Source organism: Abramis brama, assembly GCF_963993115.1.
Source record: "Abramis brama genome assembly, chromosome: 20".
Taxonomy (NCBI): domain Eukaryota; kingdom Metazoa; phylum Chordata; class Actinopteri; order Cypriniformes; family Leuciscidae; genus Abramis; species Abramis brama.
Window position 1 is genome coordinate 1,713,942 of NC_139982.1, and position 15,581 is coordinate 1,729,522.

The 15,581-nt window shown below is 38.7% G+C and overlaps 1 protein-coding gene across 2 annotated transcripts in view; it reads right to left on the reverse strand.

Moving 5' to 3' along the window:
• Nucleotides 1–15,581, reverse strand: part of pamr1b (peptidase domain containing associated with muscle regeneration 1b) — a 42,302-nt gene that overhangs the window by 6,906 nt on the left and 19,815 nt on the right. For both annotated transcript variants that reach the window (XM_084094767.1, XM_084094768.1), the window contains 5 exons: nt 5,857–5,964; nt 5,441–5,611; nt 5,064–5,252; nt 3,701–4,522; nt 492–677 (listed from right to left, as the gene is read on the reverse strand). In XM_084094767.1, the coding sequence (XP_083950893.1) occupies nt 492–677; nt 3,701–4,522; nt 5,064–5,252; nt 5,441–5,611; nt 5,857–5,964 (1,476 nt within the window). The remainder of the gene's footprint in view (nt 1–491; nt 678–3,700; nt 4,523–5,063; nt 5,253–5,440; nt 5,612–5,856; nt 5,965–15,581) is intronic.

Genomic DNA, 15,581 nt, shown 5'->3' on the forward strand with positions numbered 1-15,581 from the left:
GATGGTTGTTCAGTCAGGGCTCTTTCGATGCAATTATTACCTGAGAGGAGTTTGCCAAATCAAGTTTTCTGTAGTAATGGAATTGAGGTCCCCAAATTGGGAATTCCCAAGCCACCAGTTTTTATTGGTGCATACAGAAAGCCCAGTGGCGTGTCCTTAGGCCGAGAGTGTTTCGATGGGCACATCCCAACACCAGCTTGTGTGTCAGTTTCAGGACTAGGAATGTTTTGAGAATGTCCATCTGCTGGTGGGGTTTCAACAGGGCTATTGTGACTTCATTTAGACTAAGTTTAGCATACTTATTCATTTACAGTATATACTAAGTAGACCCACAGTGTCAAACAATGGAATCACAACAAACATTCAATACAACATAATGGGTCTTACATCATGTGTTTTAAAATTAAGCTATTCTCAATTATTCTAATTCATTCTTAGTGAATTTCACCCTTATACAAATTTAAAGAGAGAAATTCTAAGACTGCACTGACCTCTAATGCAGATGGGCTGGGTGCCAGACCAGGTGCCGTTAGTCTGACACGTCCTGCGATAGCTGCCACTCAGACCATACGACTGGTTACAGAAGAACTCCACTGTTTCAGGAATGAGGCCAGGTACCGACTCATAGTAACCATGATACAATGGTGCCAGTGGAGGACACGGCCTCCCTTCACCCTCTGAGACAGAGAAGAGAAAGTGTGAGAGAGTGAAAGAAAAAAATGCAATTCCAATACTAAATTATCAGGGCTGCAATTCTCAAAAGCATCGTAAGCCTAAGTTGATTGTAGAAAGATTGCCACCAATGGTCTCTACGATCAACTTAGGCTTACGATGCTTTTGGGATCATTTCATTTAATTTGGGAATCAGACAACACTGGTTGTGTTGTATGTTTTTGATAGACTAAAAAGAACCAATGTCAGGTTTATGTTCAGTTTTGGTTTAGTTTTATGTGTTCCCAGTTCCTGTGTTTATTTCCTGTCTTCCTTAGTCGACCTAGTTTCCTAGTGTGTGCCTGTTAGTTAGCATAGCAACCTATTGTGTCCACCTGTCCCTCACTCATTTAGTCAGTGTATACTGTATATCCTCCCCGTTTAGTCTATTCTTTCGTCTATTACTACGTCTTTGGTTAGTGGTTATTTCGTTCCTGCATTTTATATTCTCCTGATATGCTGAGTGTTTGTTATTTTGATTTATTGCTAATTAAAGGTGCAATAGGTGATTCTCTACAGAAACCTTTTTTGTTATGCTGGTTGAAAGTCTCCTCATATCCTGATAGCAATCACTATGTTGAGCAGTCTAAATGTATTTTTGTATAAAAATATATATATTTTAAAATTTAGAGGTGTGACGAGACGAGACAAGACGAGACATGAGATTGGGTTCACAAGACGAGATTTTTGCACAATATTTAATAGAAATCCTCAATGACAAAATTCACGACTGGAAAATAGTCTGCAGGTGCATTTTGAAATGTTTTAACTAATAATCTTGTAATGAATGTAATTTTAGTTCTACTTTTCTTTTTGAAAGACAACAATATACAAGCACTGTAAAAGGTTTTGCCACAAACTCAACTGACTGGCTTCTCTCCTGCATGATTTCACATGAGTCTCTTCAGATCTTACTGTTCATGAATTATGAGCTTCCAGAACTTCTGATTGAGGCTGTGTTGAACCTCCTTATTGAACTCCTTTCCACAAATTGAACAAAGAAAATAAAAACAGTGTAAATAACAAAAATAAATAACAGTTTTTTCCTAGTCTTATTAAGTGCAAACCATAATCAAAGTACTCTCTCAATATTCAAAGAGCAAACAGAGACCAAAACAGAGACCCGAGCCACAACTACACATTCCAGAGATAGGTTTGAAATTGGGAGACAGGCTATTGTATGCAGCCTAATTTGCGCACATCAGGGAGCTCGGATTTGCGATCGCACGTCCTCCGTGTGTCTGGGAGCAGCCGTGCTGAGCGCGCATTCTACAAGATAAGACATTTATCAGACGTTTAGGCTCTGTTGCAAAACGAATCCTCCGCCATCGTCACGCGATCAGTGAACTGTGATTCCTGCTGCACTGTGTGCGACTGTAACTCGTGCTGGATGAGCAGACGTTTACAATAGTTTACAATGGTTTTTATTTTTATTAAAACAGCAAAACGACAGTGGAGGCGGTCATGTAATGTGAATGTAGCGGTGACATATTTTCTATGCTAATTTCACCCTCACGCTCCATCATGGCGATATCGCGAGACAGCTTTTCACTCATCACATTTTAGTATAGCGTCACATCCCTATCAAATATATATCGTCTATGGAAGGTGTAGGACCAAAAAATGTTCGTTCAATCATTGCATTCAGTCCGAATGAAATGATAATGTGTTCCCTGTCAGTCAGCGCGTGTTTGCATACCACTGCGCAGCCTGTTCACGCAGACATCATACGCAGTGGTGTAGTCTAGTTTTTTGTAGTGAGTATACTCTAATATCTCTAAACACGTGCTTCTGTGTGTGTGTGTGTGTGTGTAGTGGAGCACACACTGAGCGCTCATTCCCAGAGACGCGTAGAACAAAGTCTCTTTTAGCTTTAATATTCATAGACACTAGTCCATATCGAGATTTTATTCATTGTACAGCAGCTACTTTTGATTTATTCATTCAAAAATAGCCAAATTCCGTGACGTTCTGCTTTATATAGCACGTTCCATTTGTGACTGGATTCCGCGATTCGATCCGTCGCTTCGCAAACACAGACGGGGTGAATTTATGAATGAAAGTGTGAACGTTCTGACACAAAACGAAGTATCCTCACGCTTTTTTTAAGTGGGTATACGCAAATCCTTGGCCTTTTCTAGTGGGTATACGGCGTATACCTGCGTATCACGTAGACTACACCACTGATCATACGTCATCTGTGTGTTCATGTACGCTGTGCAGACAGAACGAGAATGGCAGGCAAACAGTTGTTTACGTTGGTTGTTGTAGTACTGTTACTCACTCAGGTTTTCTCATCGGCAAATGACACGCAATGTAATCCAATAACGTTGTCTCTGGTCGTCTCGCTTCTGGTCTGTGTGCATTCATGTGTTTTGGAAGAGACGTGGCTTTGGACGGCGATTTGAAGGGAGGGTGGGATCAATGCTAGCAGGCTAAAGTTAGCATTTCCCTGATCATCTTTTGCACCTTTAAAGTTGACTGCTGAATCTAGGTGCTTAATTTAAATATCTGTATCAAATGTCACATTAGCCCTGTCCTCAATGCCACCCACAGCTCCTATGGTCGTCCTCTGAAGATTATACTTTGGTGACATAATACGCCATTTAATGTTGGGTAGTTGTGAAGTCTGCATCAGTACAGCTTCTTAAAAAGGTGAACAGTAGCCAAAAGAGTTCTGAATCATAAAACAGGGCATCCAAGTCCACATCAATTGTCAAATTTAGGACAGCGCCATTATAGACTATCCTTTGACAAGCTGAAGACTCTAAAGGAAGAGTGAAGTTCTGAACAACACTTGAGGAGAATGCAGCTAGATTCTCAAACATGTTCAACCAGCACCTACTTCACTATAAAAGATTATTAGTTGCATACATTTCTCTGTATAAATAGTGTTTGTTTTCATTCTAACCCAAAGAGACAGTCTAATGAATGTGTATCATTGTAGAAATGTTCATAGAGTTTCAATAAGATGCATGTGGATATTTACCTTCATTCTTTAGGTTTGATTGAGATTCTCTATTTGTTTCTTGTTGCAAAACTTGCTCTGCTGTCTTTTCATTTACTGTATCCACTTTGACCTTTTCCATAGGTTTAACCCTCGTTGTCACTCTTTCGGTTGTTGTGCTCGCTGTTGGTATGAATGCTGTGCTGTTATTGCCAGTAGAAGCTGTTGGGAGTTCTTCAGTTTCTTTTTGAGGCAGTGTCCCCAAATTCTCTTCTATGTCATTGCTATTTAAAAATTCAGTGTTATTCCCCCTGTGTATGATATCAATTTCATAAAGAATGTTTTCATTCTCATCTTCGGTTAATATCGTGTATTGGGGTCCATCGGTTATTTTTTGTCCTTTGTCCATGCCGCCATATTTGGTTTTGTCCTTTGCTGTCTGATTACTGTCTATCAACACAATATCTAAGATATCCATGCCCAAATCTTTTGTTGGACTTCCATCTTTTTCTCTAATATCTAGATGTCCATCTTTGTCAAGGAGTTTAAGATTATCCTTATCCCCTCCAGTTTCTTTCTTTCCAATTGTGTTAATGCTGATGTCAGTATCCTTATTTTCAACTTTAGGCTTTTCTTGTACAAAATTACTCCCAATATCTTTGCCTATATCTTTTCCAAGCTCTAAATCTAGTCCTCCATCATCCTTTCCAGCGGTAGTTTTTTTTGGTCTATCTTTGTCTGGTTTTGACTCATTTTCTTCTTCTTCTGAAGTTTTGTTCTTGGTATGGCCCACTTCATCTTGTCCAGTATGTTTGTGTTTGCCTTTGTTCTGTTCATGATCTGCTCCAGAAATGATGTCTAGCTCTGTAAGTAGAAGAAATTCAAAGGTTTAATTAAAGCACTGCACTAGCTACATATGTTTCCATATGGAAATTTGCATATTTATTTCCATCCAGCGAGATGAAAGGAAGAAAATCGCCACTTTCTGATTAACTGGCGCCAAATATCACTAAGAAAATTTTAATTTGCTGCAGTAGGAGAATAGCCTGGTCCTACCAGACTCTCATACATTTCATTTGTACAGAGAGTCTGGCCACTCTCCATTGACAAGCATTAACTTCCTTGAAGGCGGGTACTCTGTTGAAGTTTAAAACTATTGGATCTGCCCAGAGCCACTCTGGATCTGCCGTAACCAATCAATAGTTTTAATTTCAGTCAAAAAGATAAATGAAAGCATGATTTAGTAGTTCAGTGCCGCCAGAAGAAGACTTTAAAGAACTTCTTTTTGTCTTTAAACATCTCAGGACCTAGAGCTACTGAAGAAACAACAACAATAACAACTTAATTGACAATATTAATTATCATACAATGAATACATTTCTAGCTAAATTCTGAGTCCAGGTACCTTTAACACAGGTTGGTGCCGTCCCACTCCAAGTGTTGTTGCCCAGGCATGTTCTCTGAGGGGCTCCATTCAGTTTGTATTGATTATAGCAAAAATACTGTATAGCAATAAGTACATCATTTGGTCCATAAACAAGGAAGTGATCACCATGCTCTGGCTTTGGAGGAATGCCGCAGTTGTGGTAAGGCACTGGTGAAAAGATACAGTCATGCTTCAACTATTAGCAAACACATTTTTTAAACATATTGATTAGAGGCTGCATATGATGACACTTTTAAAGAGAAACTGATTAAAACAAATTTGAATTGAATTATCATCATTATTATTATTGCCTTGCAGCCCGATCTATACCTTATAATGAGTTTTCAATTGCTCACCACACTGTGGAGTTGGTGCACTCCATGACCCATCCAGCAGACAGGCGGCCATCTGGAAACCATTTAATGTGTATCCAGGGTCACACTGGAACAGAACATGTCCTCCAACCCTTACATCCAGATGCACTGCAGTCCCGTGGGCCGGAATCAAAGGCCTTCTGCATTCAAGCACTGAGAGATCATGCACATACAATCGTTACATGTTAAGGTATAAAATGTGCCACCTTACAAAATACATGCCATGCATTTGTCCTGTAAGGGTAGTGATCGAAGAAATTACCATAGAGAGTTAATACATTTTAAACAAAACATCAACAACAAATCAGCTGCAATCCGAGTCTATACCTAAACCCTGTTACATATGGATAAGCATCCTCTTAAATGTTACATTTCTCTTTTGGAAAGACTGTTCTCACCATGTTCACATCTCTTTCCGGTATATCCAGCCAGACAGGCGCAGTGGAAGGAGTGAGAGGAGTGTAAGATGCAGGTGCCATCATGCATACATGGAGAGGAAGAGCATTCTACACAAATAGATACAGTTACACGTCAGTCATTCTGTTCCATCATTAATACATTGTATACTGTAGACACACAAAAACATACACAACAGTATATACATTAATGTGTACAGGATATCAAAATAAGTTTTCTTGAAAGACAAAATTGCAATGATCATTAGCAAGAAAACTGCTATTCAGAAGCACAGTTGAAATATAGTCGTCCAAAATATTCGAACCGGCTGTGTAGCACACAGGTCAGGTTCTTCATCGGGACGTTTGCTTACATGTTGTCATGTTTAGTGTGGACTTGCAGTCGGTGAGAGCTCTCATTGGCTGCGTGTTCGTGTGGTTTTGTGTGGCACTAAGAAACAAACAACACAAAGCCATGTGCTCCACTGTTTATTATCTTAAACACCCTTCTTGCTACTATTGCTTTATTTGCCCCATCCTTCCCTATTTTCTGTTTACATGCTCCCTATTGAATCCCTATAGGGTGGTTTATGTTCATTTAGTTTATCTTGCTATTTAATAAAGCCCATTTCTCCGCATCCTTGAGTCCTCGTTCTTCATTCAACCCAAATTTCTGACAAACCGGGCCATGTGGTTCTGTACGACAACAATTTATTTTGCAATATTGACTTTTTTTTATGATTTTCTTTAGTGTTTTTTTAGCAACTGTAGTATATTTTTATCTACTCCATTCAAAAAGGTGATTAGGTGACAAAAAATGTGTGTATTGGGAAAATGAACTTGGAAGGTTTCCAGAAGCTGTTGCAGCCGCTTCCAGTTGTTTAACTTCACTGATAAAACTACAATCTCTGTGGAAGGATTGGAGTTTTTTTAATTCTAGCACCCTTTTATGATAAATGTGGCTCTCAGAAAACTATTGATTTGCACATCTGCATGTGTAAAGTAGTGCCAGATTGGAGTCTCCCATTATAGCTAACATTTGGCTGACAGTAATTTCCCAATCAAGGATTCTCCTATTTGTTCTCCTATGTCTGGTCGGTTCCCAGCGAATGGATGGACCCGAGACCCCTTGTAGACTCCGAGGTCACTCAGATTTGGACTCAATTCAAAAATACTTTTTTGGACTCGTTTTTCTATTGCTCACCGAGGCCGCGGCGACATTATGTTCTAATCTAAGTGTCAGTGATTATTTTTTAATTTTTTGTGAAGCAAACTTGCGAATCTGAAGTTCAGCGTGATTTGGACAATGCTCCTTTCTCACAGTAACTGTGGATGTGTCCAACCAGGAAGACCTTAAATTGTTCCTCGTGCTTGTGCGATACTTCAATCCACTAGAGGGTGTAAAAGTCAAGATAATTTAATTCTCATCGCTGCCAGGTGAGACCGGATTTGGAAACATAAAAATATATTTCCCACGTCATTGAAAAATATGGCCTTGATCAAAAAGTAGTTGCTCTCTGTGCTGATAACAAAACCGTTGGCGGTGTTAGGAGAGCTTGTAAAGGCTAGACCTGGAGAAATCTGCAGCTGAAGCTAGGAAGGGAGATTTTGGGCACACATCATCCACAATACCCAATACTTGCATATCTACACAGTGCGTGTAGAGGAGCTCAAAGGCTTTTGTGACTTGGTACAGCTGGACTATCACTGCAGTACGGTAACATGCGTTTCCTCTCTCGGACGAATTCTGCACCTTTCCGATGGTCTGCGACTGCGTGCATTCTTCAAAAAACTGCCCAAAGTTTCTAAGAGACACGTTCAGCAACCCTTGAACAAAACTTTGGCTTGGATTTGCACTTAAGCAAACAGGAACTTTTCACTTCACACTGGAGACAGTACAGCAAGACAATATCTGCCACAGACAGGGTTCGTACACTTTTTCCAAGGTCAAATTCAAGCACTTTTCAAGCACTTTCCAGGTCCATTTTAAAGCTTTTTCCAGCACCTTACACTACCGTAAATTACATACCAATACATAGTTAAAATTATTATTTAGTGTTTTTATCACATCAAAAGAGATAAACAGCCAAATGTTTCATAATAGCAGAGGGCTGCACGATATTGAAGAAAAATTAGATATGCGATAACTCATTAAATAATGCAATATTCAATATGCGATACGATAATGCTTAAAGTGTGTCAAATTAACTTAAATTAACTTTAAAATATCTTTAAAATGATATAACCTACACATACGTGTTTCACATTCTTTTTGTGATAAGAAAATATCCCTACAACTTCAAGACAGTGAACATCAGTGTTCTGTAGCGTAAGAAGTGTTATTTTAACATCACTGGGGTTTAGGGGTTCAGGTTATCCTACATTAGGTTTATTTAACAACAGAAACTGATTAATCAAATGTAAAAATAAACACTGCTTAGTTTTCACTGCATGAATTAAATATACTGATTCTTATTAAAGCTACAAAAGTTAGCCTATTCAGCCAAAAGCAGTGAGTGATTTTCTTTGTCTTTTGTTCATGACCCCAGTTATTGCAAGCCGTTGCGATATGCAAGCAATTATGCATATTGTAATATATACATTTGCAATATTTCGATATATTGTGCAGCCCTAATATTTAAGCCAATCACAAGTTTTATTCTTCAAAATGTATCACTAAGTATATGAATAATATACTTTTCAATATATTAATGTCCAAATATTGCTTACCAGATAATGTGATTTATAGGCTGTAAAAACTGAATTAATTTCAAATATGAAGACTTGAAGATTTGAACAGAAATATTTGACAGGCCTTCCCATTTTGGGACACATTCTTGATATAGACAAGGTTTGAACAATATCTGAGTGCACAGGCACCTGCCTGATAAATGTATTTCATTGCCAAGATGTCTTGGGCCAAGACATAACGTTAGCTAATACATTTACTGGAATAGAGCAGTGTAAATATTGCATAGGGCCATCCTAAACCTTACAGTAACAGTATAATACTTATGACACTGACTGATTTCAGTTCAGCAATCAGCGACTGTTGTTATGCACTGGGCTAACGTTTGCAGGTTAATTTGCACGTTACAGTTCTGTAATTTTGGCAATGTTCCCTGCATATTCCACAAATGAACGTGACATAACGGACATGCAATACATTACATTATCACACCAAGTACTCTCAGTCACTAATGGCCCTTTAGGACGCGGACCGCGCTGCGCTATGAAATGAAACCGATATATTTCAATGGCTTGCGCCGCGCGACTCGGACCAAAGCGGAGCTCAGCGAGCTCGCGCGCACGCCGCGGTCAAAGTTTAAAATAGTTCAACTGTTGCCGCTGCGTGGCCAATAAAAACGGTGCATCCAAACAACCGCGGATATCAAAATGAAAACTCCGCCTACTTTTGTTCTGGCCAGCGTTAACGCAAATCAATCTGTATCTGATTCTGAAGGGCTACATTTTTTTCTCCATTTAATAAAGAACTATTTCGTCAGAAAGATATATCTTGTGAAAGAAATACAGTTACAAATTCAAGCATTTTCAAGCATTTTATCCAAAATTCAAGCACTTTTCAAACCTTGAAAACACAACATCAAAATTCAAGCACTTTCAAGGATTTCAAGCACCTGTACGAACCCTGCACAGAAGAGGCTTCGCACATTCATGACCTGAAAGAAATCTCGCAGGCCAGGCTGGATGAATCATTTATTCCCTCTGACATTAAAAAGCCGATGGACGCCCTCGCTGAAGCTGGTGGCATGCGAGATGATGATTTCCTTTGTGCTCCTTTGGAGTCTTATCTCTGGCCGTGGAGATTAATTTTGGACTGGACTACTCTGCATTTTACGATAAACTCATGAAAGACAATAGCGCACTGGCAAAAATTGCTTTCAGCGAAAAGTACAAAACTGACGCTGATGCACCCTCTTGTTCTCTGCATTTTTAGGTAAGACTACATACATTTCCTAAATAGGTAACGTTATTGTCATGAGCATATGTAAGGTGGGGGTAAAGGTGCCTGTCCGTCCCGTATACCACTCTGAGAGATCTGGTCACCCTACCCCTCCCTGATGTTTGGGGTGTGTTAGGGATATGCTCCTCCACCTCTACGGGACCTGACACTTAAGACAAGAGGACAAAAGTAATCATATCATTATCTGGACACATTATATTGTTGTATTTCATAGTGATTTTTTTAATTCCCAAGATTCTCTCAAACGACCATGGGGAGCAAATTCGGATTGGTAGGTTCCACTTCTATAAACACTTGCTTCTATCATACGGTAAAATTACAGAATTCAACAAATTGTCTTGCAGTTTCTCCCAATCCTTTTTTAAATTCTGCACTTTGGATAAAGGCAGCCCTAAATCCTCTGTTCATTTCTCCTTTCCCCTCTTAACAGCCCCAGCAAAAGTGTTTAGCCTAAACAGCTTAACAGATCTAGACAGTGGAGTAGTATTATTGGCATGTCGTTCAGAATACCAGTTTCCTAAATGCAAGAGGGGACAAGAGCATTTACACTGGTGAAGGTTAGATAAGGTTGAGCAGAAGAAAATAATAACAATAATTAATAAACAAAACAATCTAAAATAAAATGAGTTGCTTCAAAACAGTGATGTTTTGAATGTCTACTGATGCAATTCAAAGAAACTTTAAAAACAATTTAAGATTTGTACCTGTTTAAAATGTAGACTTAAAACGTACTTCCATCTAGTGGTTAAAGCATGGAATTACCCCTTTAATGTCTTAAAGTTTAAGACAAGCAAAGCTTAACTTTTTTTTCATTCTTTTTCCCCCCAGGAATATATCATGGAAATGTGGATTTTTGATCTTGTGATCATCCTTTTCATCCTCATCTTCAGTGTGCACAATTTTAATTTTGTATTTCTATTTTAGAAAAGAAAGTATGGCACCATTGACTTACAGCCAAAACATTAACCTAAAATCACCTGATTTGCAGCATCAGTGGGACGGGATTAGTTTTTAGGATATATTTATGTAAATTAATTGTTTATGGTCTATTCAGGGCAGGATAAGCAATATATAGAAATTGTTAAGGGTGTGTCAACAGCACACTGCCAACACGGGTATCTGAACCAACACAAAATATAATTTTGATGTACATCATTATGCATATATCTGGGATTATTAGCAGAAATTGATTTGAATATACAATAAATGTATTACAGTACATACCAGCCCCTATTACTATATTGCACTATTACACAATACTTACTGATCCATGTTTACCATTCATCATCTCGGTGCGACAGTATAAATGCTTGGATATAAAGCTTCATGTCTTTAAATCCATACACATTCAGCATCATTTCTCTGAGTAAGTTGTGAAGCGTGAATATTATTTCTTGATGTCTTTTTGTTGACCAGCATTTTACTGGCCAAAATGTAACCAAATCTAATTCTTTACTGCTTCGAAATACATGATGTTAATGAAAACACTGCTGAATCATTTACAGTTACTGTCCAAATAATACAATATTATGTAACAACATAATTACATAACTACAGTGAATAACTATACATGGTGAATTTCGCACAATTCTGTATTCAGATTTCAGAAGAATCATTTTGACATTTGTAAAATAAATATTGAGGTGTTTCGTCCATCAGCTGATCTGATAATTGCTACTGTGATGAAGATTAATGTAACTTTTAATAAGCAGGGGAAATTCCAGCCTTTAAATAAATAACCATGTAAATGTTTAGGACGCATTGTAAGAATGTGCAGGGAGAATTCAGATATAAAAACGCTGACTCGTTAGGTTATGTTTTCTCATTAAAATCAGATGATTTCCTATTAATTCAATAGAATGTGAGGGAATACTAGAGAATACCAATATGACAAAAAAAAAAAAAAAAAAAAAACTATGAGATGACTCCATCCATGCATATCAGGACGGCAGCAGCACGCCTGGTTTCAACGGGCCCTAGAGAGCATGTCACACACAGTGGCCCGCATTAGTGCTCGGCTACAGGACAGCCACGAGCTCCACACCCTCCTGCCTCTGCTCACCATTATACAATCAAAATCACTGTCAGGAACGTTCTTTGCTGGTGGAATAATCTATTCAACCCTATCCGGACAGAATCCCTGGCAATATACAAGAAACAGCTGAAAACTCAAAACTCATCCCTTCCGCAAACACTTGACTGCATCCTGCTGAAAAATTTATATAGTCTCACTATTCCTTAATCCCTCCCTGTTCCAGCTTAAACTAGCACACAAAGTTTCAGACATCGTTCAGTATAGTATTTCTTGTGTTTATTTCCTCTTTCAGATGCATCGCTTATCGTATTCCTCAATTGTAAATCACTTCAGATAAGAACATCTGCTAAATGATTGAATGCAAATATAATGAACTATATTTTTAAAGAGTGTACTGATAATAATGGGCCTCATTCACCAATATCTTCTTCATTCACCAATATCCACCAATATTTTCTTAACTTTGTACTTAATAATCTTCCTAAGAAAAGTCTACATCGGATTCATGACATGTTCTTAAACAACAGAATTGTTCGCACATGTGTTCTTAGGATTGATGAGTTGTTCCTACCCATACAGAAAAAAAAATATTGAAATATATTTTAAAGTGTCAAAAATATATGTGGCATATATTCCAAATACATTGAAATATATTTGCATTGTTGTTCACTTATATTTATCATTTTGAAATATATTCTGAAATATAACAAAAATATATGATGTTAAGTGTGAAATATATTTACATTTATAACATGTAATGTAAAATATATGGGGGCGCTCGTGCGCAGTAATGGAGTAGACGTGTTTTCGGAGTGCTCCGTGACATCTCCTTAATTTTACTTTCATATTATTGCACTTTAACTCTATTTTACGCTGATTTGCCCTTAAACTGTGCTGTAACCTGTCGGGAGTGGTTTTATGCCAACATGCCTAAGAAAGACGATAGTCAGAGGGATACATCCAAGACGAGCTCGTCGGCCACTAGCAACGATGCGATACTAGCTGGTATTGCTAGCCATGGGGCTGAGCTCGCGAAAAACACCTCTCTCATGGATGCCCTAAAGAAATCTCTGGAGGGCCGTCTCGACGCAATTGAAGTAACGCTATCATCGCTTCAGAAAAAAAAACAGGAAACCGAGCGCCGCTTTGATGATTTCGACGAAGCCTTGTCAGCCAGTGACAGCCGCATAACAGCTCTGGAAGTTACTTGCAGCGAGCTACAGGTGGCTAACGGTCTCCTCAGGGCGAAAGTGAACGACTTGGAGGGCCGCTCTTGCAGACTCAATGTCAGGATTGTGGGCATTAAAGAAGGGGAAGAGAAAGGTAGCCCTACTGACTTTGTGTCTCTATCTTCCCTGACTACACGGCGGAGGTCTCGGCACAGCGGCAAGCCTATACAAGCGTGAGGAAGCGGCTAACCGAAGCTGGTGCTAAATGTTCCCTGCGTTTTCCAGCCAAGCTCCACGTCGACTACAATAACACAATGAAGATGTTTGCGTCTCCAGCTGATGCTGAACGGTTTGCCAACTCTTTAGACCCAGCGAATGACTCTTAAATCCTATATATCATAGGTTATTATTATTGTGTATGTATATATGTATATCTATCGTTATACATAGGTTATATACACATATATATTTTTTTCTCGCTCTGGATATTTTCCTATTCCACGTATTTGATAAAGGTTCAGGTTTAACTTTTTTTTTCAGTTGGTCGTTGATGCAGCATAGTAACATCATATATTTAAATAGCGTTTCACACAGTGTCCTTTTCGGGTACACAAATCTATATCTGGGAGTCTGGGACAATTTCATTCATTTTTTATTTTTTATTATTTTATTATGATATATATTTTTTTTAATTGTTACTATAATTTTTTTTTTTTTTTTTTTTACCTTCGATTTTACTGATAGACACTCCCAGCTATGTTCATTAATTTATGCGCTTATCTTTTCTTATATACACACACTTCTCTGTGGTATTTTCTCCTTATTTTCTTAAGTTTGATGTTCTATGCTGCACCGTTTATACCCTTCCTCTTGTTATTTACATCTCACCAAGCGTGTGTTCTGAATATCGCTTACTGAGTACTATTTGTGGGTGCAATTTAACCACTTGTTAATGTGTTGGAGATGCGCACGGGGCCCCGTGGTAAGTGGGCCTTTTTTTGTGTGTAATTTGGTGGGCTCTGTTACCCGGCTGCCTCCTTGTTAGCTAGTGGGATGTAGCGCTTAGTTCTTTTAGCGGGTTTGGGTCTTTTGGGGTTTTTATTTGTTTTTCTTTATCTGTCTTTTTTTTATTATGCTTTGTTTTGCCAGCCCTTTGTATGTCACGTGTCCAACTTCACCCTATGTCCCTCCGCATAGATATATGTCATTTATTCACTTAGATCAGGGATGAGTCACATCAAGGCGAGGGGGGTTGCCATTCTTGTTCGCAGAACCATCCCATTTTGTATTCAAATCCCAGACTACCGATCCAGGTGGGAGGTTCATACTTGTTACGGGTACGGTTAACTTAGTCCCTTTAGTCCTCTTAAACATTTATGCCCCAAATTTTGATAACCCCGATTTTTTCTGTAAAATATTCAACCTTGTCACAGAATACAATGATTTCAGCATAATTATCGGCGGCGACTTTAATTGCTATTTTGATCTGCTATTGGATAGGTCCTCCTCATCCGTGGCTCCATTATTGAAATCGGTCTCTGTTCTCAATAACCTTGCCAATTCTTTAGATTTGGTTGACATATGGAGGCACCAGCACCCCCTAGAAAAGAAATTTTCTTTTTTCTCCCCTGTGCATGGCAGTTTCACTAGAATTGATTATATGCTGGTTGACTCCAGACTTATTTCAAATGTAATAAGCTCAACTTACCACAGTATCTTAATTTCCGACCATGTGCCCCTTTCATTGGTGATTGACTTTAAACTTTATGCCCCTCAATATAGCTGGAAATTCAACCCTTCTCTATATCTAGATGATATGTTCAGTGGCTATATATCAACCAAAATTGTTGATTTTATGCTCACTAATGACAACGGCGCTGTCTCTGATTCTACTTTGTGGGAGTCGTTTAAAGCCGTGATAAGAGGGCACATTATCTCGTATCAGTCTTCTCGCAAAAGGGCCAGGATCAGGCATCGCACTGATATTGAGGATGAACTAGCTAAACTGGAGAAGGAATATCAAAACTCAGGCTCTGAAGATACTCTTAGCTCTATTTTGAAAGTGAAATACGAATACAACCATATTCTGGGTGAGCAGGTTGGGAACTATATTCGCAAACTAAAGCAGAAGCACTTTGAGTTGGGTGAGAAGGCTGATAAATTGCTCGCTAGGCAACTGAAGGGCGTCATTTCTGATAGGGCAATACATAAAATTTCCTCCTCCACCGGTCAGCTATTAACTGACCACAAGCAGATTAACGACAGATTTTTTAGTTTTTATAGCCAGCTATATATTTCCAGATCTATTGCCACGGATACTGATATTGCCAATTTTCTTCATACTTTAGACATTCCAGTTCTTTCTGAGTTTGCAAGACTAGAATTGGAATCTGAATTTACACTGGAGGAGATCAAAAACGCTATTCGTTCTTTTCCCGGTGGCAAAGCATGCGGTCCAGATGGGTTCGGGATAGAATTTTATAAGACGCACATAGACGTTATTGCCCCCCTCCTACTGCGGATGGTCAATTGCTCAGTG